This window comes from Tiliqua scincoides, chromosome 4 (assembly GCF_035046505.1).
Source record: "Tiliqua scincoides isolate rTilSci1 chromosome 4, rTilSci1.hap2, whole genome shotgun sequence".
Classification (NCBI taxonomy): Eukaryota; Metazoa; Chordata; class Lepidosauria; order Squamata; family Scincidae; genus Tiliqua; species Tiliqua scincoides.
In genome coordinates, this window is record NC_089824.1 from 172,896,349 (window position 1) to 172,921,565 (window position 25,217).

The 25,217-nt window shown below is 43.2% G+C and overlaps 1 protein-coding gene across 2 annotated transcripts in view; it reads left to right on the top strand.

The window, feature by feature from the left end:
* Window positions 1-18,532, top strand: part of PPARD (peroxisome proliferator activated receptor delta) — a 63,395-nt gene extending 44,863 nt beyond the window's left edge. For both annotated transcript variants that reach the window (XM_066623566.1, XM_066623567.1), the window contains 4 exons: window positions 3,185-3,323; window positions 3,644-3,846; window positions 6,392-6,842; window positions 16,423-18,532. In XM_066623566.1, coding sequence (XP_066479663.1) covers window positions 3,185-3,323; window positions 3,644-3,846; window positions 6,392-6,842; window positions 16,423-16,670 — 1,041 coding nt within the window. In that variant the 3' untranslated portion in view covers window positions 16,671-18,532. The remainder of the gene's footprint in view (window positions 1-3,184; window positions 3,324-3,643; window positions 3,847-6,391; window positions 6,843-16,422) is intronic.
* Window positions 18,533-25,217: the final 6,685 nt, after the last annotated feature.

The following is a 25,217-nucleotide window of genomic DNA, read 5'->3' on the forward strand; positions in this document are numbered from 1 at the left end:
CCCCATGGAGCACACAAGACAACAAGCATCTTCGTGCCCTCTCCTGCATCTGACATAGCCCATTTCTAAAATCAGGAGGTTGCATATACGCATCATGGCTTGTAATCCGTGATGGGTTTTTCCTCCAGAAATTTGTTCAATCCCCTTTTTAAGCCACCTAGACCAGATGCCATCACCACATCCTGTGGCAAGAAGTTCCAGAGACTAACAGCCCAATCCTGAACTGCCTGGGACGCCCAGCTTCGGCGGCACCAAAAATGGCTGCTGCCGCATCCTGCACACCTTGGGCTGCTGCGGGTGGCAACAGTCCCCTTCTCCTGGTTAAGGAAAGCAGTCCCGCAATGGGACTGCTCACTTTATTTCACTTTAGGTAAATGCGTTTGTGTAGGGTGCCGAGCCCTACACTAACAGACAGGATCCGGTGGAGTGGAGCTCCACCAGACCTGCCTCTCTGTCTCCCCGCTCCCTCCCCCTGGCATGCCTCCCAGTGCCGGCCAGCACTGGGCTAGCACAGGTGGTAGCCCGGTGGTAAGCCTCTGGCAGAAAACCAGATTGCCGAGGTTTGGGCTCTAACTCAGGATTGGGCTCTAACTCAGCAGACCATGAAATCACTTCACCCATTTGTGTGAGGTAGCTGATCTCTTCTGCCAGATAAACCTTCTTAACTCTGATTACAGCTGCTTGAAGGGGACTTTGTTGAGCAGCTTGGATTCAAGCAACTGGTGTGTTGGTCAAGGAAATTCCTAATGGCAGCCTGGAGCTGATCCCGGGCTTCCTCTAAAACAGTTAAAATAGATACATGGACAGTTCTCATGCAAAGGCAGAAAATCAAGAATACTAAGTGTGTTAATACTGACGATTAAAGATGGGGTACTTGTTTATCTGTAGCAAGCCTGCAGCAAAGTCCGATTTTACCTATTTGTATCTGCTACGTAGGGAGTGGTGTGTTGCAGGAGCCATAGGAGAAGAGTGCCAAGAATGGGCAAATCTCCTGATTAAAGACAGAAAGAGGGTTTTTGAAGCTAGCCCCCAAAACTTGGTGGTAGCTTGAATTCACTTGAGGGAATGAATCAGGACAAGAATGTCAGAGCTGTTTTCCCAGAGAAAAGGGGCACTTATGAGATGACTCACGAAAGTTAGCATAGCAGCTTTAGTTGCACTCAGGGAAAGAAGCAAGGAGAAAGGTTGGAAAGGAGAGAAGGGATTACTGACCCTGGGTGCTGGATTGGCACATTGTTTCTTGGTTGTGGCTGGAATGAGAATGGCTACACACAACACCAATGGGTCAAATGCATGACAGACTGATAGGAAGTAAAAATGAAGGCAAGGAACAAATGACATGAGGATCTAGTGACCCAGGTTTTTATATTTTCACTCACAGAATCCTATGTACTCTTTTATGGGGCTAACTCATGAAGGAACTTTATTTGTTGACTTATTATTATAGGTGCTTTTTTTGTTGTTGCACTTCGCTGAGTGTATAGTAGCTAGCTCAGGAATTCTGTTGGTTCATTAACGTGTCTCCTTGATTGAATTTAGCCACAAAATTAGCGAGGGCAGCTAGGACTGGGAATCCTTTTGTTGTATTAACTTGTTTTTCTGGGTCAAGAAGCTCCTAGGAGGTAGCATTTGTTCATAAGGTCAAATTTGCTGCACAAGATGTGGTCACCCATAGAATGTTGTAGCAGCAAAGCTCCATCTAAATCAGCCTTGTGATGGCAGGGTGTATGTGATTGCTCTCATCATTAAAAGTGTGGTATTCTTTGCCTGTGAATCTGAGGCCTCTTGCCATCAGTCCTGGAACTAACATCATGTTACTGGTCACATCCCTGCTTTTGGCAGACATCCAGCACCACATATACATGTGCACACATGTGTTCCCTGAAAGCATCAAAATAAAAAGAAATAAAAGCTATCAGGCAACAGTAAACTGTGGAAAAGAAGCTTAATGGTTTTTTCTTAGCTAAAGATTCAAATGCCTTTCTGTCGCAATCAGAATGAAGGCCTAAGAAAGATCTGTATTCTGACAGTGCGGAGCAAAATCCCCTATGTGCAAATCAATGTTTGTAATAAGGTGTTGTGCTCACACAATTATGTCCTACTAAAACAGGCAGGTAATAAGACTTCCAACCTGCACAGACTAACATAGCTACCCCTTTGGAATCGGTCACGAAGTGGCATGTTGGTCTTGCTGGCTGTTTTTGTAAATGCATTCTCCAGCTATGCAGTTTCTATACACTTCTCTGCTCTAGTCTCTAGTGAATCTCTGGTTTCAATGAACATAGAGATTGTTTTTAGAGATTCTCCTTGGCTGATGTGTGCCACAGGGTACCAATGAACATATTCTGCCCCAATTCCATGATTAGCTGTGGCAGTCATAAAATTCCACCCCCTACTACAAATACCAAAGGAGCTAAGCTACTTGCTCAGATGTTAAAATTCTTCAAGGCCAAAACAAGAAAATGCTGAGGAGAGAAAACAATTACGTTGGAAAACTGGAATTTGTTTTCATATCCCCCCTGCTGACCACTTGTGGTATCACACATTCTTGGTTTCTGTTATAATACAAACATGTATGGACTTCCCTTCTCTCTTTAACTTTTTTTCCTGTGTGTTCCTCATCTCTTGTGACAAACATAGAGCCCATTCCTAACTAAATTTCCCCACGCTAATGCAGCAGCACCGGCATGGCCTACAATTAATCTCGCATGGGAATCTCAGCTGCTGGAGGTCTCGGGATATGGGACATTTGCTCCCTTGCACCAGAGTAAACTTCAGCAGCTGCAGTGGGTTAACTTGGACCAGTGTTAACAATATTGTGTCAGCGAATCAGGCCTGGAAAGGGAGATAGGATGCAGCGTGCACCAGTGCAGCTGATCTTGCCCCCCCCCCTTGGGCCCAATCAGCCTGTCCTTGCTGCCCCAACCTGTCTACAACCCCTCCCTGCCCTTCTCCTGCCCCAGAAGGCACATTGTCACAAAGTGCTGTATGCTCCACTGGCACATGGTAAAGATAGGATTGGGCCATAATTTTGTGTTCTGAAGCCTTTTTCGTTTTTGCACAGAGTGTTTCTCTGTTCCAAGATTCAAGTTAGTATTAAACTTTTTAATGTCCACTGTTATAACAGAACAACCTTACTCTTATTTTCTCCCCTTGCATCATTTCTGCTGTCACTTATCAACAGGGCTTCTTTCGTCGAACAATCCGGATGAAGCTGGAGTATGAGAAATGTGATCGGAACTGCAAGATTCAAAAAAAGAACCGGAACAAGTGTCAGTACTGCCGCTTTCAGAAATGCCTCTCTTTGGGCATGTCACACAATGGTGAGGCTTTCTTCTTGCAGTGTGTGTGTGTGTGTGTGTGAGAGAGAGAGAGAGAGAGAGAGAGAGGGGTAGCGTAGCTAGCTGGAAAGGGTGAAATATTGATTACCTACAGCTTGTTTGTCGCTGTTTTGTGTTAAGTAATTTGAATACACTTTTAGTAACTGTTTTACTTTGTCTGTATTTGAATGTTTATGGGGAAAAAAGGTTAAAGTTTGGATTTTTTTCTCTAAACAAAGGTCTAGTGATGCAGTTGTGCAGAGAATTGGTCCTACCATTTTTTGTGTAGGACTTGTAACTATACTGGCTTTCTTGTTCCACAGCCATTCGTTTTGGCCGCATGCCTGAAGCTGAGAAAAGGAAGTTAGTAGCAGGACTGACAGCAAGTGAAATCAGCTGCCAAAACCAGCAGGTGGCTGACCTGAAATCCTTTTCCAAGCACATCTACAATGCCTACCTGAAAATTTTCAACATGACCAAAAAGAAAGCACGAGGCATTCTGACTGGGAAAGCCAGCAGCACCCCAGTGAGTACCTCAGTCCCAGGGTGCTAAAAATGAAGAAGAGCCTGTTACCTTCCTGTTATTTGCAGTCCAATCAATAGCTGGGCAGGAGCTGCTAAAACCGACTAGCACACATCCAAGTGTTATTTAGCAGTTTTTTCTCACTCATAAAAGGCTCAAGGTTTGGTTGCATGATCTGAATCTCATCACCAAAAGGTGAAAAAAGTTGCAAAGCCAAATGTTTTCTGTACTTGTGGTGTTTACTAAGTCGTAAGTAGTCATTACCATTCACAGTGGATTCAGTTGTGAATGCAAGGGGGACAAAAGTTAACAACTATCTCATTTCTTACCGGTGAAGGAGTATTTCCCAAGGAAAGAAATTCCCTCTCTCTTCTAAATCTCCATCCCATATGGTTTTCCAAAAATTCTAGTTTTAATTGCCCTGATTTAAATCCTTCCTTTTCTGCCCAGAGTAATCCCAAAGTGACTGGAATGAAGGACCCAGAAAGTTTTAAGCCTCTTGTGCTCATGGAAGGACTAGCAGAAAAGTCTTGTGTAAGGAGATATTATAGTAAATAAAAGGTTTTATCATATTGACTTCAAAACAATATAAAGACGTAGGTATTATCATACTGCAAAAGAATAAGCTCAGAGAATAAAACATCCATATAATGAAATGTGGGGACTAACAATAAATGTTGATGTTCAATGATATACTACAATTGAAAAATTAATATGATTGTCATTGTATACCATAAATATAACAACTATAGATACCTCATTTTGTTTATCTTTATTTTGTTAGGTTTATATCTTGCCCCACCCTAGGAATTACTATATTTATGCAAATATCAAAACTCTAGTTAGAATCAGTGTCCTGGTTCCATAATTGCTTAGTCTGAACATTCACTTTAAACTTGACAGATATCAGAAACTGAAAGGTTTGCACAGATTGAACAGCTTCTCAGTTCAGTTTATTCCTTGAACTTTCAGCTGTGTTTTCAGTAATTGGTCAGTTTCTTTCAGTTGATACAAAAGATGGAGACATTTGAGGGAAGTGAGAAGCAAAATGTCAGAGGCTTGTTAAGTTAACTTTGTGTTAAGTCTTTTCCAGCATGTTACAGGAGCTATATGCTTAGTAGGCTCCTATATTGCACTACTAAACTTCTGTGTTTATTTGGTGTACTTCTATACCAAATCTGTTTATTTAGAGGGAAAGGCAGGATATAAATAATTTAAATAAATAAATATCTGAAGATGTTCTGTATTCTGCAACATTTGACAAGTGCTTTACCAGCAGCAAGTCTCAGAAGTTCTGGTTGTTACAAGATCCAGTTATAAGCAGTAATAGTTCTGTTGCCATTACATTGCTACCTTTTGAATCTTGAATTCTTTTCAATCTGTAGCAGTGCAAATTAGCTATGTAATGTTATTTTAAAACCCAGCTTGAATGGTAGTTCAATCATTCTAAAAAAGAAAGTATTTTAATCAGTTTTTCCTATCTCTCCCCTAAATATGGTTATTTGGATAATACCTTACTTGGCAACTTGCTATCACTGTTGGAATTGGCAAACTCCCTATGTGGCTTGCAGGTATCAGGCGAACTGAATTTTGACATCCAAATTCCTGTGGGTGTAATCTTCAGCAACAATAGCGTTTGGGCAAGTCATTTTTTTCCATACTCTCTTCCCCATTGCTGAACCCTGAGGATATCCTCACATCCATTTCTGAAGGTAGAGGGATGCTTGGTAGCAGTTTGCTTGGTAGAAGTTTCAGGGATGCAGCGATCTTCCCACATATGGTACCTTTGTCTGGTTTCTGGAGATTTCCTCTAAAGCCCTTATGCTATTGCTGGAGGCACCTGCAACCCTCAGGAACCACTTTTCAGGCAGTTCAGAGGAATCTTATCCAACTTTCCAGTGTTGATGCAGCTGCAAAGCAGCCCTGAGGTATGGGGAACAAATGCTCCCTTACCTTGATGAGCCTCCATGACTGCCACCCCTCCTACGGCGTTAGCACATGCCCTGTTAGCACAGCTATCAGCACTAGAATGTTGGATAGGATTGTGCACTTAGTACTGTAAAAGATTAGTTAGGATTGGTGGAGAACAGCTTCAGGATTAGATGATGAGTTATTATGCTTGTATTGCTTCTGCAATGATAGAGGTATCTCCTGAATTCACTAAACTCTTATAGCTGCATTTTTATTGCATGCCGTTGTGTTGCTGCAAAGATTATAGGTTTTGTGCTTAATTACTTTATATAGAAAGGCAGGGTATAAATAAATTCGAGGAGACATTATTTAGTAATATAATAAATCAGTGAAAACAATGTCATTAAAATACTAGCAGTTTAAAGCAATTTCAGAGGTGACAAGTGCTGAAAAGCCTGCTGGAACTATCATTTTAATTCTTCGTCTAAGACCAGACTGTGATAGGAACATCAGATCTCTTTTTAGGAAAATTTTGATTATTAACAGCTCCATAGATGGATGTTCATAATGACTTTGTTCAGGCATTGGCTAGATTCCTTACTACAGTATCATAACTTCATGCATTTGTTCTTTGTAGCCTTTTGTGATTCATGACATGGATACCTTGTGGCAAGCAGAAAAGGGCTTGGTGTGGAAACAGCTGGTAAATGGAATACCACCATACAAGGAAATTGGCGTCCATGTCTTTTACCGCTGCCAGTGCACATCAGTGGAAACTGTGCGGGAGCTAACAGAATTTGCCAAGAGCATCCCAAGCTTCATCAGCCTTTACCTTAATGACCAAGTGACTCTGCTGAAATACGGGGTGCATGAGGCCATCTTTGCCATGCTTGCCTCCATCATGAACAAGGATGGACTCCTGGTGGCCAATGGGAATGGCTTTGTAACACGCGAGTTCCTGCGCAGCTTGCGTAAGCCCTTCAGTGAAATCATGGAGCCCAAATTCGAGTTTGCTGTGAAGTTCAATGCCCTAGAGCTGGATGACAGTGACCTGTCTCTTTTCGTAGCTGCCATTATCCTGTGTGGAGGTGAGACTGGGGAGTCTTTTAAGCGGGTGGGTGGGTGGGTGGGGATTAATTGCTGATGGGTACAGGGCTATGGTAAAGCAGGTTGCATTGCAAATACAAATATGAGATTTTGCAAATATTGCAAATATGGGTACTTAATCATGGTCAGAGGGTAGGATTACTGTACTACCTGTGGAAATGGTGTTAAGCTTTACCAGTGCCCTAAGTAACATAGTAGCCCCCATTTACCAGTAGTTGTATCACTAGTAGTATTTTCCTTCTGTTCTTTCTCTTCATGCATCAGCCAAATTCCAAAGCACTTCTATTCCCTACCTCTTCCAAGGGTGAATTTGGATTGCTGCCCTCCTTCTTGAATGTTCAAGCACCCATATCCAGCAACCCTCTTTCCACAACATCTTTGTTGCTTCTTTCTTCTCTTCTAGCATGCCTGCAACTTACTGTTTTTAATTTCTTTTCTCAGCAATGGTTCATATTTTCTCTTTTCTGGTCTTCTGCAACTTCTTGATTTCTTGTGTCTTCATTAAGGTTTCTGGCACTTTCAAGTATGAGAGTTCTGTACCTCAAGGCCTTTTTCTTTTTTGAGGGGGAAGGGCAGAGAAGTCTGGGCTAGATGATACCTTGACAAATACATAGTCTGAGGGGAAAGAAGAGATCCCAAAAGCTGGAAAAAGTTTTTTAATTAACAAACTCCAATAAAATGTATTTGCCATCATCTGATAAATTTCAAGTAAGCTCTTTTCCAGGTGAGCTAAAGGAAAGATTAAACAATTTATAATTGCTTTATTAAATTATCAAAAGAAACTGGTTATGTAAGAAATAATGACATACCTACAACATATCATATTTGAAAATAATCAGTTATAATAATATATTTACATTTAAAGAAACAATACCACTAGCAGACAAATTTATTTTCTGGTACAGGTGGGGCCTTGGTATCCACAGGGGATCCGTTCCTGGACCTCTTACTGATACAGAAAATTGTGAATAATCAAATCTGCAATTTTTGGCCCCTTTCTCTCTCCGAAGGGGTTCCAGAGCTGTGCTCCTGTCACCTCCAGATGGTTTTCTGAAGCCTGCAAAGGCAGCATGCACTCACCCATTGCCTCTGTGGGCTTCAGAATGACCCAGAGAGGCAAAAAACGCCACTTCCGGTTTCCCTCCAGGGGCTTCCCCAGGCCTTAGAATGCCTTATATGGCTAAAAAAGTCATTTCCAGTTCTGCTAGGGAAACCAGAAGTGGCATTTTTTCACCTTTCCAGGCTATTCTGAAACCTGCAGAGGCAGTAGGCTGATTCATGCTGCCTCTGCGGGCTTCAGAAAGCCCTCTGGAGGTGACTGGAGTGAAGCTCTGGTCACCCTTTGGAGGGCTTAGGTGGAGCTAGCTCATTATGGGTCTGGGGAACCTGCGTTGAACTAAATCCACGGATACGTAGGCTCCACCTGTATTCGGAACAAATAAGTCCATGTCAACTTCAACCTCAAGATTCTTGAGCTCAGATATTCTCCTCCTATATTATTATGCATTGTGGAACCAATCTGTGGTATGTACTCAAAAATGTTGCAAGAACTGAAAAAGGATCATCCCCACTATCACTGTGTCAATGAAATAATTTGCAGATAACATTGCTCTAGCTGAGCTGAGGGGAAGAATTTTATCAATGAAAATTTTGTCAGTGAAATAATTTGCAGATAACATTGCTCTAGCTGAGCTGAGGGGAAGAATTTAATTCAAGTCAAAAGTCTTGTGGCATTTCCTTTAGTTATCAGTTAAATGAATGTTTGCTATACTCATGACTCATTCTTTTTATAAATATGCTGACTTGAAGCTACATCTATTTCCTATTGCAGAGGTTCTCAAACTGTGGGTCGTGACCCACTTGGTGGGTCGCGATAAGATGGTGGCCACCATCTTGAAAAAGGGCAAAATGAAGTCGGCGGCGCCATTTTGAGACAGGGCAAGTAGACCCGGGCGGCGCCATTTTGAGACAGGGCAAACAGACCCTTGGGGAGCTATTTTAGGCTTCCAGGCACAGAGTAAACAAACAGAAAGAGCGGCTTGCACATGCGCAGGGCAGGCAGCATGCCACTTTTCCTCTGTGGGTGTGCTACTGCCCAGCCCCATTCAAAGGAGGGGAGAGAAGAGGAGAGCATACTTGAAGATTTTCAGGCGAGTGCTCCCTTGTTCTTGGGGGCATGCAGGACCCCTCTGTTTGGCTCCCTTTAACCTTAGGCAGGCGAGAGGGAGATTGGAAAAGCGCCCTGGAGTGGGGACCATGGGTGGCTGCGGAGGAGGCTTCAGCGCCCACACTCTGCTGCCATGCGCTCAGCCAGGCGAGAGGTGGAGTGGAAAAGCGTCCTGAGTGGGGACCATGGGTGGCGGCTTCAGTGCGCACACTCTGCTGTCACGTGCTCAACCAGGCGAGAGGGAGTGTGGAGAGGCCAGGACAAGCGAGGGCTCCCAATATAGCTACCCCACTGTTTGGCTCCTTTTAGCATCTGGGATGAGAACGGTAGGGCATCCCTATCTTTACAGCTGTGAGGGGGATGCTCCATGGCCCCGCCCCACACTTCTCTGATGCACACCATTAAAAGTAGTCAAACCGATATGATACATCTCTCCAAGTGCCTTGGTCATCTCTTCTGCACTGAACATATGTCTGAGAAGCTAGAGACAAGGGGTTGGACTAGATGACATAAGAACAGCCCCACTGGATCAGGCCATAGGCCCATCTAGTCCAGCTTCCTATATCTCACAGCGGCCCACCAAATGCCCCAGGGAGCACACCAGATAACAAGAGAGCTCATCCTGGTGCCTTCCCTTGCACCTGGCATTCTGACATAACCCATTTCTAAAATCAGGAGGTTTCACATACACATCATGGCTTGTACCCTGTAATGGATTTTTCCTCCAGAAGCTTGTCCAATCCCCTTTTAAAGGCATCCAGGCTAGACACCATCACCGCATCCTGTGGCAAGGAGTTCCACAGACCAACCACACACGTAGTAAAGAAATATTTTCTTTTGTCTGTTCTAACTCACCCAACACACAATTTTAGTGGATGTCCCCTGGTTCTGGTGTTATGTGAGAGTGTAAAGAGCATCTCCCTATCCACTCTGTCCATCCCCTGCATAACTTTGTATGTCTCAATCATGTCCCCCCTCAGGCTTCTATTTTCTAGGCTGAAGAGGCCCAAACGCGTAGCCTTTCCTCATAAGGAAGGTGCCCCAGCCCCGTAATCATCTTAGTCGCTCTCTTTTGCACCTTTTCCATTTCCACTATGTCTTTTTTGAGATGCGGTGACCAGAACTGGACACAATACTCCAGGTGTGGCCTTACCATTGATTTGTACAGCGGCATTATAATATTAGCCGTTTTGTTCTCAATACCCTTCCTAATGATCCCAAGCATAGAATTGACCTTCTTCACTGCCACCGCACATTGGGTCGACACTTTCATCGACCTGTCCACCACCACCCCAAGATCTCTCTCCTGATCTGTCACAGACAGCTCAGAACCCATCAGCCTATATCTAAAGTTTTGATTTTTTGCCCCAATGTGCATGACTTCACACTTACTGACATTAAAGCGCATCTGCCATTTTGCTGCCCATTCTGCCAGTCTGGAGAGATCTTTCTGGAGCTCCTCACAATCACTTCTGGTCTTCACCACTCGGAAAAGTTTGGTGTCATCTGCAAACTTAGCCACCTCACTGCTCAACCTTGTCTCCAGGTCATTTATGAAGAGGTTGAAAAGCACCGGTCCCAGGACAGATCCTTGGGGCACACCGCTTTTCACCTCTCTCCATTGTGAAAATTGCCCATTGACACCCACTCTCTGCTTCCTGGCCTCCAACCAGTTCTCAATCCATGAGAGGACCTGTCCTCCAATTCCCTGACTGTGGAGTTTTTTCAGTAGCCTTTGGTGAGGGACCGTGTCGAACGCCTTCTGAAAGTCCAGATATATAATGTCCACGGGTTCTCCTGCATCCACATGCCTGTTGACCTTTTCAAAGAATTCTATAAGGTTCGTGAGGCAAGACTTACCCTTACAGAAGCCATGCTGATTCTCCGTCAGCAAGGCCTGTTCATCTGTGTGTTTTGAGATCTTTGATGAGGCATTCCACCATCTTACCCGGTATGGATGTTATGCTGACCAGCCTATAGTTTCCCGGGTCCCCCCTCTTTCCCTTTTTAAAGATAGGCATGACATTTGCTATCCTCCAATCTTCTGGCACTATGGCCGTTTTGAGGGACAAGTTGCATATCTTAGTCAAGAGATCAGCAACTTCATTCTTCAATTCCTTAATAACTCTTGGGTGGATGCCATCAGGGCCCAGTGACTTATTGATCTTTAACTTATCAATGAGGTCTGAAACATCTTCTCTTTTAACCTCTATCTGACTTAACTCCTTGGTCAGGAGGGGCCATTTGGGCAACGGTATCTGCCCGAGGTCTTCTGCCGTGAAGACAGATGCAAAGAACTCATTTAATTTCTCTGCCATCTCGCCTTTTATCTCCCCTTCCCCTCCCTCACCATCCAGAGGGCCAACTGCTTCTCTGGCGGGTTTCCTGCTTCTAACATATTTGAAGAAGCTTTTATTATTCCCCTTAATGTTGCTGGCCATGTGTTCCTCATAGTCTCGCTTGGCCTCCCGTATCACCTTCTTACATTTCTTTTGCCACAGTTTATGTTCCTTTTTATTCTCCTCATTAGGGCAAGACTTCCATTTACGGAAGGAAGCTTCCTTGCCCTTCACAGCCTCTCTAACTTGGCTGGTTAGCCATGCGGGCACCCTCCTGGATTTAGTGGAACCCTTCTCTCTTTGCGGTATACACCTCTGCTGGGCCTCTATTACTGTTGTTTTAAGCAGCCTCCATGCACTCTGGAGAGACTGGACTCTTTTTACCGTCCCTTTCAACCTCCTTCTAACCAGCCTCCTCATTTGAGGGAAGTCCGCCCGTTGGAAGTCAAGGGTTTTTGTTAGAGATTTGCCTGGTATTCTTCCCCCAACGTGCATGTCAAAACGGATCGCAACATGATCACTGTTCCCCAACGGCTCAGTAACATTTACATCTCTAACCAGGTTCTGTGTACCACACAATATTAAATCCAGAGTCACCTGCCCTCTGGTGGGCTCCGTGACTAACTGCTCTAAGCCACAGTCATTTAGCACATCAAGAAATCCGTTCTCCTTATCGTGACCAGAACACAAATTGACCCAGTCTATATGTGGATAATTGAAGTCCCCCATGATTACAACCCTGTCCCTCCTTGTCACCTCCCTGATCTGTTTCCTCATTTCAAGGTCCCCATCCGATTTCTGGTCTGGAGGACGATAGCACGCCTCCAGTATTACATCGCTGCACAAGCCTGGTAATTCAACCCACAGAGATTCTATGGTGGAGTCAGACCCACCTTCAATCTCTACTTTGCTGGATTCTATCCCTTCCTTAACATAAATGGCCACCCCACCTCCAACACGCCCCCCCCCGTCCCTCCTGTAGAGTTTATAGCCTGGGATTACGGTATCCCACTGATTCTCCCCATTCCACCAGGTTTCCGTTATGCCCACTATGTCCCTTTTTTAATGACCTTTTAGGTCATTCCATGATTTTGGTGATCTTCAGGGTTGTGTGTGAAATGGGCTGAAAGTAAGCACTGAGCATATGTCTGAGAAGCTACAGAGAGGGGGTGGACTAGATGACCGCTTATGTCATTTCCATTTCCATGATTTTGGTTATCTTTAGGTTTGTATGTGAACTTAACTGAAAGTAAAGTCAGTGTATGTGGCAGGGAAGCATTTGGAATCTTCAGGGTAATTTGTGAAATGGGGTGCATTACTGATGATGGGAATGGTGGTGGCTGTCCTGGCAGCTGAGTGATTTCAAAGCCCACAAGACTCACTCCTTGCTTTTATCTCTGGTTCAATCTTCAGAGAATTACAGCTCTGCCATAGTCTTTCACCAATTTTGCTTAATTGTTGCCAGCTGACAGTTCTGGCATATGTTTAAAACTTCCTACTTCTTGGTGGTGGTTTTACGGATGCAAGTTGTTAAACTTTCACATTTATTCCTGGAAGCATTAAGATATTCAGTAGAAATGGATAATTGCTTTTTAAATATAAACACCAGACCTTTTCAGAGCACAGAATCATGTCATTAATTTTGTGAACTCAGGAGCCCTGACTTCCACATTGCCCTATGCCCACCCAAACACTGTTTTACCTGCTGGCATCCTTGTCTCCAAAGCACCATGACCCAGGCTAGTTCCAGGGAGTGAGTAATAAGATTTAAGGACTTTTCCTTTTGGACAATATCACAAAGCTACTTTAAATGATGTTCCCAACTTAACACAATGGGCAGTAAGAAGGGCTTACTTCTGGTATGGTACAATGGTAGTGAGAATTGGAAAAAGCTTCTGAGCTGGAATATTTTCTCTTGTCATTTACAGTTTGAGTTCCTAGGTAAGAACAGTGATGTCACTTCCTGTTTGATGAAATAACTTCTGGCTCTGATATCACACTGATGTCACTTCCTGTTTGATGTCACTTCCTGCCATGACATCACTTCCAGGTTGATGACATCCCTTCCGGTGGTTCCCAGACAGATTGTCATTCTCAGAAGTGGGTCCTGGGCTGAAAAGGGTGAGAACCACTGCCCTCTTGGGAATAACTATAAGAAACACACACCACCCTGTTTTCTACTCATGAGGTTGAGTGATATATCATTCCTTATATAGGTGTGATTTTTTTCGGTGATAATGGAAAAAAAAAACACCTAACACTGCATTCTGCAAGTCTCACTTTTATGAAACAAAAGAGAAATTCAGTAAACTTTGGATTGTATCTAGAAAAATGTTCTACCAATGGTTCTGCTACCTGTTTGTTTCAAATATTACATGTGTCCTCTAATGCAGTTTTTACAATTTCTGGTAGTCTTTTCTATGTTTGATTATCCACATTTACCAAGGTAATGGTAATGCAGTAATTCCTTCTTTTTGGGAGCCTTGGGGGGGGGGGGGGGAGTTAAAGTACAGGGACGGGAATTTATAGTGTTGTCTCCTCCACTCACCACTCTTCTTTGAGAAGTTCCCCTCCCCTGGTCGTAGTAATATTAGGAGGGAAACATAAAATTTATTTTTTACGTTTATATCTAGCCTATCTTTCATGTAACTTAAGATGGCAGACATGGAATTCCCAGATAGTTTTTCATCCAGCTATTGACTAGGACTGAATTTACTTAGACTATTAGAACTGGGATTCCCAGTGTTGAGTCAGGCCATCCTGGTGCTTACAAATAAAATATTTTCTGATCAGTATTCCTCTTACCTCTATAGCAGCAGTTCTCAAACTTACCGGGAGTTTGAGAACCCTGATAAGTCTTTGCGGAGATGCGTGGATGGAGGCAACACAGTCCCCAGGATCGTACCGCTGCTGGAAACCAAGGGGATTAAAAAAAATACCTTTCTGTGCCACCCTCTGGGAGCCCCACGGAGCCCTCTACAGGGTTCCCCACACCTCAAAATAATTATTTATTTATTTAGCGTATGACATATAATACATGGACTTATATAACAATTAGACTAGATCAAATATCAATGTCCAGTTCGTCCAGCCATTCAAGGACAGTTACCTTCAATGAAAAAGTCAGACTATGGGCCAGTATACGCCCTCAGTGTGGTATATGGTTTGGCGGGAAAATCCGCAATCACACTGTCGGGTAGATATTAGCTCCCATTTAAATATTGAGTCCTGGCAAACACCATGTAGGGTACGGATCCTGTTCAAAGTACTGTACTCTAATGAAAAAATGAGATCGCAATCATCTTCTGGTTGTGCTATTGTAACCCACAACTGGGCCGTGATAGCATATTTTTGTTGCTTTGAGGCATGGGATGCCCACCAGAAAGCTTCTCAGGGCTCCCCGCTCACCCTGGAGGCTGGTGCAGAAAGGGGTAAGTTTTTAAAAAGCCCCTTTGTCTCCAGCAGCGGCACAATCCTGGGGATCGTATTGCCACCATGCCCTTGCCCGTCCCACCCCTTAAGAGGGCAGATACCGGGCTTTCTTGGGCTGCAACCCAGCAGTTTGAGAACCCTCCTCTACAATGATGTGAGCCCCAGCTTAGCTTCAATAGCTGTTAATCAAGGAAATATAGTGGAGTGTGCTCATCAGACACTGCAGTCAGGCAGCTAGATAGCCTTGTGCTCTTCTGTTTTAAGAGGCATGTGTGTGTTTATGGGCATATGATTAAATCAATATGTATGAAAAACACTTGAAACTGCTTCCAGGATTATGGGGTGGGTGAGAGGAATGTGTTAACTTGACACCAGTAGTGTCATGCAACGCTAGCCAGTAGGCATCTACAGCAATCATAGACCAAGCTGTACTTGAAACTGCTTTTATTGCTTTTCAGTGGAGGAATTGGGTATTTCCCATTCAGTTTGAAGTGCCATGAAACCTGTAGAACCAGTTTGATCAGATTCTGTAGTGAGACATGAAAGATAGTGCATTCCTATTGGGAATACAGATGTCACATACACCCCTACCCTACCCTACCCTACCCTAAAATGTTGCTCCTGTCTGTTGGCTGAACTGGAGCAAAGGTTCCTTGAAATGAAAGCATTCAGCTTCTGTGTGGTTGAGATTCAAAAGAATGTATGTGGCTGTGACCTGACCTAGTATGGTGACCCATTCTGTTCTGCAACTAGGCTTGAATGCAGTTCCATTGTGTTATGTTGGCAACAATCTATCAGCTATATAACACATGCTGCCTACTGATCAAATACTGCACTCTATTTCCTTCACCTTTTTGCCCCCCCATGACATTGACCAGTGTTGTCAGTTTCACCAGCATATATTATGTTTGCCTTTTGTGAAGATCAAACAACCACACTGGTAAAATTGATAATGTTTCTTAGTCCATCCCTTTCAACTCCATTTGAGAACTGATTGGTAGGCAGTGGTGGCTGTGCTGCAGATGCCCACAGAACGAATGAAGAGGTATTCTGTCATACCTATTCATGGTGATCATTTAGATGTTTCTGTACAGGAACGAGAGATTAACATGTGAAAACACAAATTTCCAGATTTTTATAACTGTATGAAAAAAATAGCAGATAGAACATTAACTGTCCTTCTATTCATGGGCGACAAAAATACACATGGGTGAAGTGTGATTGGAAATTCATCTCCTTACTTATGGCCATGAATCTGCTTTAAGGACTCAGAAGTACTTTAAGCAACATGTTCAGAACTGCTAGTACTAGTTGATTGCCTTAGAACCAGTTTATACAATCAGCAGCATCAAGAAGTTAACATTTTCCTGGACTGTTATCACTACAATTGTGCCTGTGTTTGTCCCTGATTTTTTTTTGGGGGGGGGGGAGGTGAGGAGAAGGTGTTGTATATTTTTATCCTGTCCCCCATTAAAAAAAAAACTTCCTGCAGACAGAAAAAAATCCAACTGAGAAAAAAACTAGGATGAAATTCTTAGTAAAATGACAAATATTCATAAGGAATTGCTGAGAGGCTTAAATATTTTTTATCTCATTTGATCTTTCTCTCTTCTTTTTTTGTAGACCGTCCTGGTTTGATGAACGTCAAACAGGTAGAGGAGATTCAAGATAATATCCTCCAGGCCCTTGAGTTCCACCTGCAGGCTAATCACCCAGACACTCAATACCTCTTCCCGAAGTTGCTTCAGAAGATGGCTGACCTGCGGCAGCTAGTGACTGAGCATGCACAGCTAGTGCAGAAGATCAAAAAGACAGAAGCAGAGACTTCTTTGCATCCACTCTTGCAGGAAATCTACAAAGACATGTACTGAGGAGCCTGTATTTATGAGATAGGTTAAAGCCATGGAGTCCACCAAAATGCTTTGTACAATAGCAAAGAAATCCCCTTGTGTCTTCCATTCATTCTTTCGGAGTTGCTTTTTCTAAACAATTGCTGCGTATTGTATGTAGGGGTGTACAGCATAAGACTTTCTATCTACCACATGGTGGTAGGTCAGGGCTTCCGTTAACATACACTAAATGAAAACTTAAAGGCACATCATAAGCTAAACATCTGTTGCTACAGTTCAGCTGTTATACTGTTCCAGAGCAGCTGATGTGTTTACAAACACCATGCAAATACTCTTGAACTATGGGTTGGATTTTTCTGTTAGACAACAGTAATAGTGTCTGGATGATGAATGCAAGCGATGGCTTGCCTGGCAGGTACAGGAACAGCACTTAACATCATATATCTGTTGTATATTATTTTTATATTGCACTCTGAACTCTAGCTTGGCCCTAAGCTGTAAACTTTAGGATGTTACAAAGAAAGGGTGTGCATGTGTATCTGTGTATAAATTGTCCCAAAGAAATCTCCAAATGTTTGATGAAGGGTACGAACACTCCTTTTGGAGACACTTTTGAGAAGGGAGACCTTTGGTCATCCCCTTCAGTGCACAAAAAAAGATATGCTTTCTGCATAAAAGGTGATACCTCCTGTTCACGTTGCGCGCTCTCTCTCTCTTGCTCTCTCTCTCTGCTTGTGTTACAGCAGCCTTTTGTTGAAGCTCTTTATTGAGCATGTGTGGCACTTGTTAACTTGCCAAAGAGGAGAGGGCTTTTTCTTCCCTTTCCTTGCGCTGCTCTCCAGTGCTTGCCAAAGTTGGACCTGAAAGGGAATGTGAGTGTTTGCTGTTAGTTGGTAGCTGCCAAAAGTCCATTTGCTTGCTTCATCTGAGCCAAGGTAGATCTGGCACTTCCTTGCGTTTGAAAAGAAGGATCATTTCGTAAGCAACTGAATCTCTCTCCCCACCTGGTGGAGGAATGAAATGTGAATTCTGCTCTTAGAAAGGCAGCAGACAGGCCACTGTGGATCAGGGCAACACAAGGTTGTGAGAAGAGTGGTGATGGGTTTTTTTTTTGTTTTGATACTCCTTTTCTTCCCTACTTCCAGTCTTCCTGGTATTCCCAAAATTGTTCCCAAGAGAGCTGAAGGACTCTTGATGTGTGAATCGCAACTGTGCCTTTCCTACAAGCACATAAAACTCAATGTGCTCAGTTTTACCCATTTGTTTTCACCACTACAGTAAATGGAGACCTCCTCATAAGTGAGCAGCATTTCAGTATCTCTTCCTTGAGGTTTCTTCCCCAAATAGTCACAACTTTTATGTTTAAGGTTTTAGAACAAACTACAGTATATTCTATCTATACCTTCCTGAATTGGACCTGCTACCGTCTTTAGGGATCTCACTCTGGCACTTTTTACCATTGTTAAATTCATTTAGCAGAGGGTTCTTCTGCTGGGTATCAAGATTCCCAGTTGTGGGAAATCATTGTTGCATGAATGTATAGACCAGGTGAAGCCATCCTGCCTTGAAATGGTTGAGACCCTGTGTGACCTTGTCAGCTTTTTTCCATCTGTGATTTCCAATATATTCCTCAGTATGAACTCCATCAGTAAAGATCAGCATTATACTGGTGAGAGGCCTGAGAACCTTGGCACTGAGGTTCTCATTCTGTTTTCTTGCTGTGTGGTCTTAGGCAATCTTGTTTATTTCAGTATGCTTTCAGATGGATTGCATGCTTTTAGCAGGGATTGGGAGAGAAATTGCTATCAAAAGAACTTTGAATTAGTAAGCAGTATGTAATGACATCCTGAGTGTGTGATGATAAACTTTGGGAAGGTGTTGAATTTTACTGGTAGTCCCTTCATTTCAACCCAAATAATGTAGTCATTGTCGTCCCGTCCGTCCCCCCCCCATTTTAATGAGCTTCTTTTTAAACTACAACTAATATAGCTGTTTTGCATTTTGCACTGTATATTTTTAATTTCGATTTTCCTTATCAGTATAAAAAGAAGGAAGAATAGTTACCACACCAGTTTTTTCCTCTCTGACACTAAAGCTCTTGACCCAGGTTTCCCTTTGCATGACACACCCTTTGCAAGAGCTTCATTTTTGGCCATTATCTGTGCCTGTATGGTTGTTATGATTAAGAATATTTATTTACCACTTTTTTAAAAAGGTAGTTCACAAAGTGGTTTACATAGCAAAATAAATCAATAAATGGTTCCCTGTTGCCAGAGGGCTCACAATCTAAAATGAGATGCAGAAGAGACACCATCAACAGTCAATAGAAAGGACACCGTGCTGGGGTGAAGTGGGACAGTTGTTCTCCCCTGCTGTATATAAGAGAACACAACTTTAAAAGGTGCCTCTTTGCCCACTTAGCAGGCACAAGTGGGCCTGAGAAAGTGGACAGTGTGCCTTTGAGATTTTCCTCTACTCTAGCCCCAATAAGCAAGACAAGAAGATATTCGCTTTGGGTAGTATCCTAGCCATTTTTATGCGAACAGAGGGTATTTCTGTTTACCCAAGAGAGGAGGTTATTTTTGCAGCAACTTCTTTCTCCTGCAGCAGCTTCTGTGCCGTGTTCCATCTTGTTCTGGAGTATCCCCTGACCTCCAGGAGTTGATTTTGTGGATGCTGTTGGCTGGGCAATGGGCAGGGAAGTTTTCTGCATAGGAACTTCCTTCCACATTCATTAGTGTTAAGATACAACTCTTCGTCTGGGAATTGTGTAGATTTGTTGGGCAAGAGCACCTAAAGCTGGTTTGAGTGACTGATATCGCTTTGGGCTGAGATTACTCAGTATATTTTGGTGGCTTTCTGAAATATGTTAGATATCACTTGTAGCAGAAATAACGGTCCTAGCTCACCCAAGATGTATACTGTTGCTTTCAGGACATGCTGAAGTTAGGATGGATACTTCCTTCGGGCTAAGACAGGCCTGAATACATACAGCATGGGAGTAGTATGCAGACTGCTAGGCCACCTTTGCAGCTTGCTCATTGGTCAATACCCTCTGACTTTGTAGTCTGCCTGAGCCTGGCAACCTGTTTCAGAGAGATGTGACAAAAAAGAGGATGTGAGATGACCATAAAGTGGTCCTCATGTGCAACTGTGTAAAAATTTTGGACGATGACTTCCAGAGACAAAGCTGTGTTTGCATACTGAGGGTAGCTCCACACTTCACTGTGTATTCAAATATTCACCTTGAGAAACCTGTGTGTGCATCTGGGAAGGCTGATTGGGCCAGACATACACCTATGGCAGGGCTTTTCAAACTGGGGAGTTGCGATACCCCAGCCTGTGGGCCCTGGACTTTACCCCCTTAAGGGGCGGGGGCAGGGGGGGGCAGGGATGTGATCCCCAGGATTGCGTTGCTAACAGGCACAGGGACTGGCATGCACTTACAAGTCCCTGCAGCAGCCTACTGGGGGTGCAGGGAGCCCTGCGTGACCCTCCATAGGGCTTCTCATGTCTTAGAAAGTGAAAGCAGAGCGATTGTGCTCCACTTCTGGTTTGCAATTGTAAACTGGAGGCGGAGCGCGATGGATCTGCTTTCCTTCCCCCCCACCCCTGCTGCCTTTCCCGCTTGCTCGCAAGGACTTATTGCGGTCCTCAAACTCCCTGTGACCTATGGGAAACCCCAGCATCCAACAAAGCAAATGATTTTGCTGCATAAAATGAGATCTGTTCTAACTTACTTCTCCTCCTAATGTTCCAGCTTATTACAAACAAGCTGCGCAGAAGCATGTTTTGCCCTTAACATTATCAGAACTGAATTTTGGCCCCAAGATTCACCTTTTATTAAAGCTATGTAACCCAGCTACCTTAGCCAGATAGTGGAAATCTCTGAAGTTGTTCTAACTTGTAATTCTGCAAACTGCTCTGGCTGGATGTTTTTAAAAACTTTTTGCTTGTTATTAATTTAAATAAACAACAATGTAAAATGGCCATTATGGCAATAAGAGTCATGCACCCACCTGGCTAGGCTTTGTTCATAACCTGGCTACATTGCCACCAATTCTTAGAACATAAGAGGAGCCCTGCTGGATCAAGCCAAGGGCTCATCTAGTCCAACTTTCTGTATCTCACAGTAGCCCACCAGATGTCTCAGGGAGCACACAAGGTACCTGCATCCTTTTGCCACTCTCTTGCATCTGGCATTCAAATATAGCCTACTCCTAGGAATAAGGAGGTGTATTCATCACGGCTTGTTACCTGTGATGAAATTTTCCTCCATAAAATTGTCCAATTCCCTTTTATGTAGCCCAGATTCTATCACCACATCCTGTCACAAGGAGTTCCACCGATTCATTACACACTGAGTAAATAAATATTTTATTTGTTCTAACTCTCCCAACACACAATTTTAGTGGATGTCCGCTGGTTCTGGTGTTGTGTGAGAGGGAAAAGAGCATCCGTCTAGCCACTCTATTCATCCCTTCATAATTTTGTATGTCTCAATCATGTCCCGTCCCCACCTCAGGCCCCTTTTTTAGACGAAAGAGCCCCTAAAGCTGTAGCCTTTCCTCATAAGGAAGGTGTCGCAGCCCACTAATCATTTTTGTTGCTCTCTTCTGCACCTTTTTCAGTTCCACTATATCCTTTTTGAGATGTGGTGACCAGAACTCTATGCAATTCAAGCAATATCAGACTGTGTTATCTTCATAGGTTCTTGTTCCTTTTTGTTGTGTGCTGTCTCAAGGCTCTCTTCTGCGCATGTCTGATAATGCTGGAATCTGTGTGATTGTCTTCTTGGTTGTAGGGATACACAGCAGCAAAGGCAAGACCTATTTATGTAACAGCTTGTTGGGCAGGGAAAACCTCTGACATCTCCTTATTACCCAACAATGCTGCAATACCTGACACTCCTCTTTTTCCCTTTGGGCTGATTTCTTAGTAGAGAAATTCTTTGAAAACATAGTGGTAAGGTCATAAGAGCTCTCATCTCAACCATTTTGGATCCTATCTGTCTCAAATGAAAAAAATAAAATAAATAAAAGGCCTGCTGTGCATGGAAGCCTTGCTGTTTCTTCCTGACAAATCACTTGTAGTTCCTGGGACTATTGTTGGTAAAGTACTTGACTTCTTGGTACCAGTGAGAGCCTTCTCTGTAGGACAGTCAAGTGGCAATTGCTAACAGAGGCAGCCACAACTGGGAATGCAGAAGTGGCCAAGGGTGACAGTCCCAAACTAGATCACCATCCCATTGTGGTGCCTAGAGAACAGAAATGTTAAGCATGTCTGCTCAAATGTGGAGTTGGACTGCAATTCTAGTCATGGGGACCATTAGTGTTTTAGCTGCAAATCCCATTATTTTCTGCTTTTCTCTCCCTGCCAAGGTTCCTAAAGGTCATGAAATCTGTTGAAGCCTTTTGACCACAGGGTAATTCCGTTCACTTACCAGGACATGATGGCTTATAAATGTAACTGGCTGAAGTAAGTGTGTGTGTGTGTGTGTGTGTGTGTGTGTGTGTGTGTGTGTGTGTGTGTGTGTGTGTGTGTGTGTGTGTGTGTGTGTGTGTGTGTGTGTGTGTGTGTGTGTGTGTTGTGCAGGGGAAGCAAGGTGCTTAATCCTTGCAGTCTTCTTCCAGCTCTGCACTGATCTACTGGACTGGTACTTGACTTAGCTGTGCCTCTATTTCCAGATCAGAAAAACTGAGATGTTCTACCTCACAGGAATGGTGTGAGGCTGATGGAATCTTAGTAAAGTGATTTGGAATCATCATGTAGCAGAGCCAGCGACGGGCAAATCACTGACAAGAATGACTTGTGATTTTTAACTTTGAGTACCTGCCCTAGACCTTCATCTTCACCAACTATCTTTTTGAAGGCCTCTTCACCTGACACCTTGCTGTCCCTCAGGAGATGCTAGACATGTATTTCCAGCACTTGAGGAGTGCACACACTCTATTTCCTTTTTTTGAGGGGGGGGGGGAAGGGATGTTGTAGCAATCTTCAAAATGATGTATATTTTTGCTAGAAGTACAAACTCCAGGTGTTTTTAATATAAATAGTGACTGACAACTTTAAATAAATTGGAAATATTTAAGAAACTATTACATTGTAGCACTTCTTTCACCCATTTTAGGCTCTCTTTTCCACCGGTCTGTGGTCAAGGTCAGAAGTAAAGGAAAATGATACCATTTATGAAAGCTCAGCCATAATTCATTGTGTTGTGCAAGCTTTTGAACCTTGGTACATTCTGCCTTATGCTGGTTCATCAAAACTTTTTTTAAAAATAGAAGACATGATTTGGATGAAAACATTTTATTAGAACATACAGTTTGTTTCAGGTTTAATATGAGAAAGCTCTGGCAAACTCATTGGAATGGAACAGTCTTGTGCAAAAGATCGTGGGTTATCCAGAGGCATGCTGGGACAGAACACAAATGGAGACTCTCATTCTGGACAGACAAAACCAAGCATTTGGGCAAATGGAATTACCAATGGAATTTCACAGGTGTGAAGTGGATGCATATATGCTACTTTACTTTGTAGGTGCTGTTTTGTAATGCTGTTGGCCTCTGGTCTCTGTTGCTGTATACACATGCAGGGAAGGGCTATGTCTCGGTGGCAAAGTGAATGCTTTGCATGCAGTGGGTTCCCAGTTCAATCCCTGGCATATCCACGTTGGCTAGAGAAAAGTTCCAGTCTGAAACCCTAGAGCTGCTGTCAGTCTCTTTTGACAATATTGACCTAGATGGACCACTGGTCATATGCAGTATAAGGCAGTTCATAGATTTTCTCAATCTATGTGGTACTCCACCTCTGTGACCTGGGAAAGGCTAACAACTATCACCTACTAATATCTTCTTTCTAGCTAAAAGGACCCTGTAACTAATTGTTTCCTCCTTGTATAGATTTAGCTTTCATCAACTCACAGATGAATAACCCCAGCCCATATTAGATGCTGCCCAGGATGAGAGACCAGATCCAGAATCAGCTAAAAAAAAAATAAACCGGTGTCATCAGTGTGTTTTTTACACATCTCTGCACAAATACTCAAGTGCTTCATATCAAGAGTTGAAACAGACGTGATCTCAGTATTTGAGCTAGGAAACAGTGCCATTTGACCTTACTTAATTTTCTCTGTCCAATTCCTTATGGGCTGTACTATCCCAAGCCCATCCTTTCTTCCCCGAATCAAAATGTCAACCTATCACATTGTTAGCCTGAAGAGCGATACAACAGCCATACCAGAAATCATAATCCTTCTCACCCATCCCCCAAATAAGTTGTTCACAAGCAATTGTCAGTTTTAAGAGACCAGGAGATGTATGCCTAGAAGTCTCTGATCTAAAAGCCTTGACTCCAAATGTGTGCTGGTTACTCAGTTACAAAGTCTACTGTTCCATACGTGCTGAGAACAATTGAAACCTGGAATAATAAATGTATTTTTTGTTTTTTTTGAAGGGGAGAAATTTGACCTCTGGCTTAGATTAAGACCTATTCACAATCATAGTGCAAAACATGTAATACATGGGTAGGATGTTGCCACAAGCATCAGAAAAGATATTTTACATATTTAACCATGGGTGATGTTTCATATTTTTCAGTATTCTCCCCCCTCATGTTTGTTGATTGACCAGAAAACTCCCCTCACTTCCATTAGATCTTCATGCTTGTAAAGCACTGGTTCCCAACCTTTAGCCCGCAGACCACTGAGGCAAAAATTGGAATTGCTGTGAACCACATGCAGTGCCAGCTGTGGGAAGTCTGTTCTCCACCTTCTCTGGTGGTCCATGGGGAAGCATCTCTTAAGTGAGCACTCCCCCATGGACCACCAAAGGGTGGAGAATGGACTGCCTGCAGCTGGCACTTTGGTGCTGGCTGCAGACAGTCCATTCACTGCCGCGTGCTTGCTTGGCAAGATGCTGGAACTGATCAAAGATTATTTTATTCCTGAGACCTCGTGGACCACTTCTCAGGGTCTTGTGGACACAGGTTGGGAACCAGTAATGTAAAGATACTGAATCCACTTTGTCTCCTTTAATAGGACTAACATGGCAGCTACTCCTTACCTGAATGTATAAATGTTGCCTGATTGTATCTGATGCAGGTACCTCTGTCTTAAGCAATAAATGTGATTAGGAAGGGAAGGATGGGTGGTGGGTAATCTTATTTACTGTGGCAATATCTGCATGACTTAACCTGCTCATAAAGCTGCTTTTCACTGAACATCAGTCATTGGTTTCAAAAAACAGATATAAAGAATGCCTCCATCATTAAAGGATAACTATTATTACTCTGTGATAAAAACATGGGTTCCTCTGCCACTTACAACTCTGCAATGTAGGTTGACATTGCATTACAGAGGAGGAAGAGGCTGACAGAGTATGGGTTAACTTGCCAAGTCACCTAGCAAGTTTATAGATAAGACAAAAGTTGAGCTGGGCCTTTCTGGTTCACACCCACAGCCACAACACTACAGCAGCTGTAGATTTTTGTCCTACAGATTCACAACATTTTTTAAAAATTACATTTTGAGTGTGAAATTGCTGCTAAGTTGCTTCTTTACAGACACAG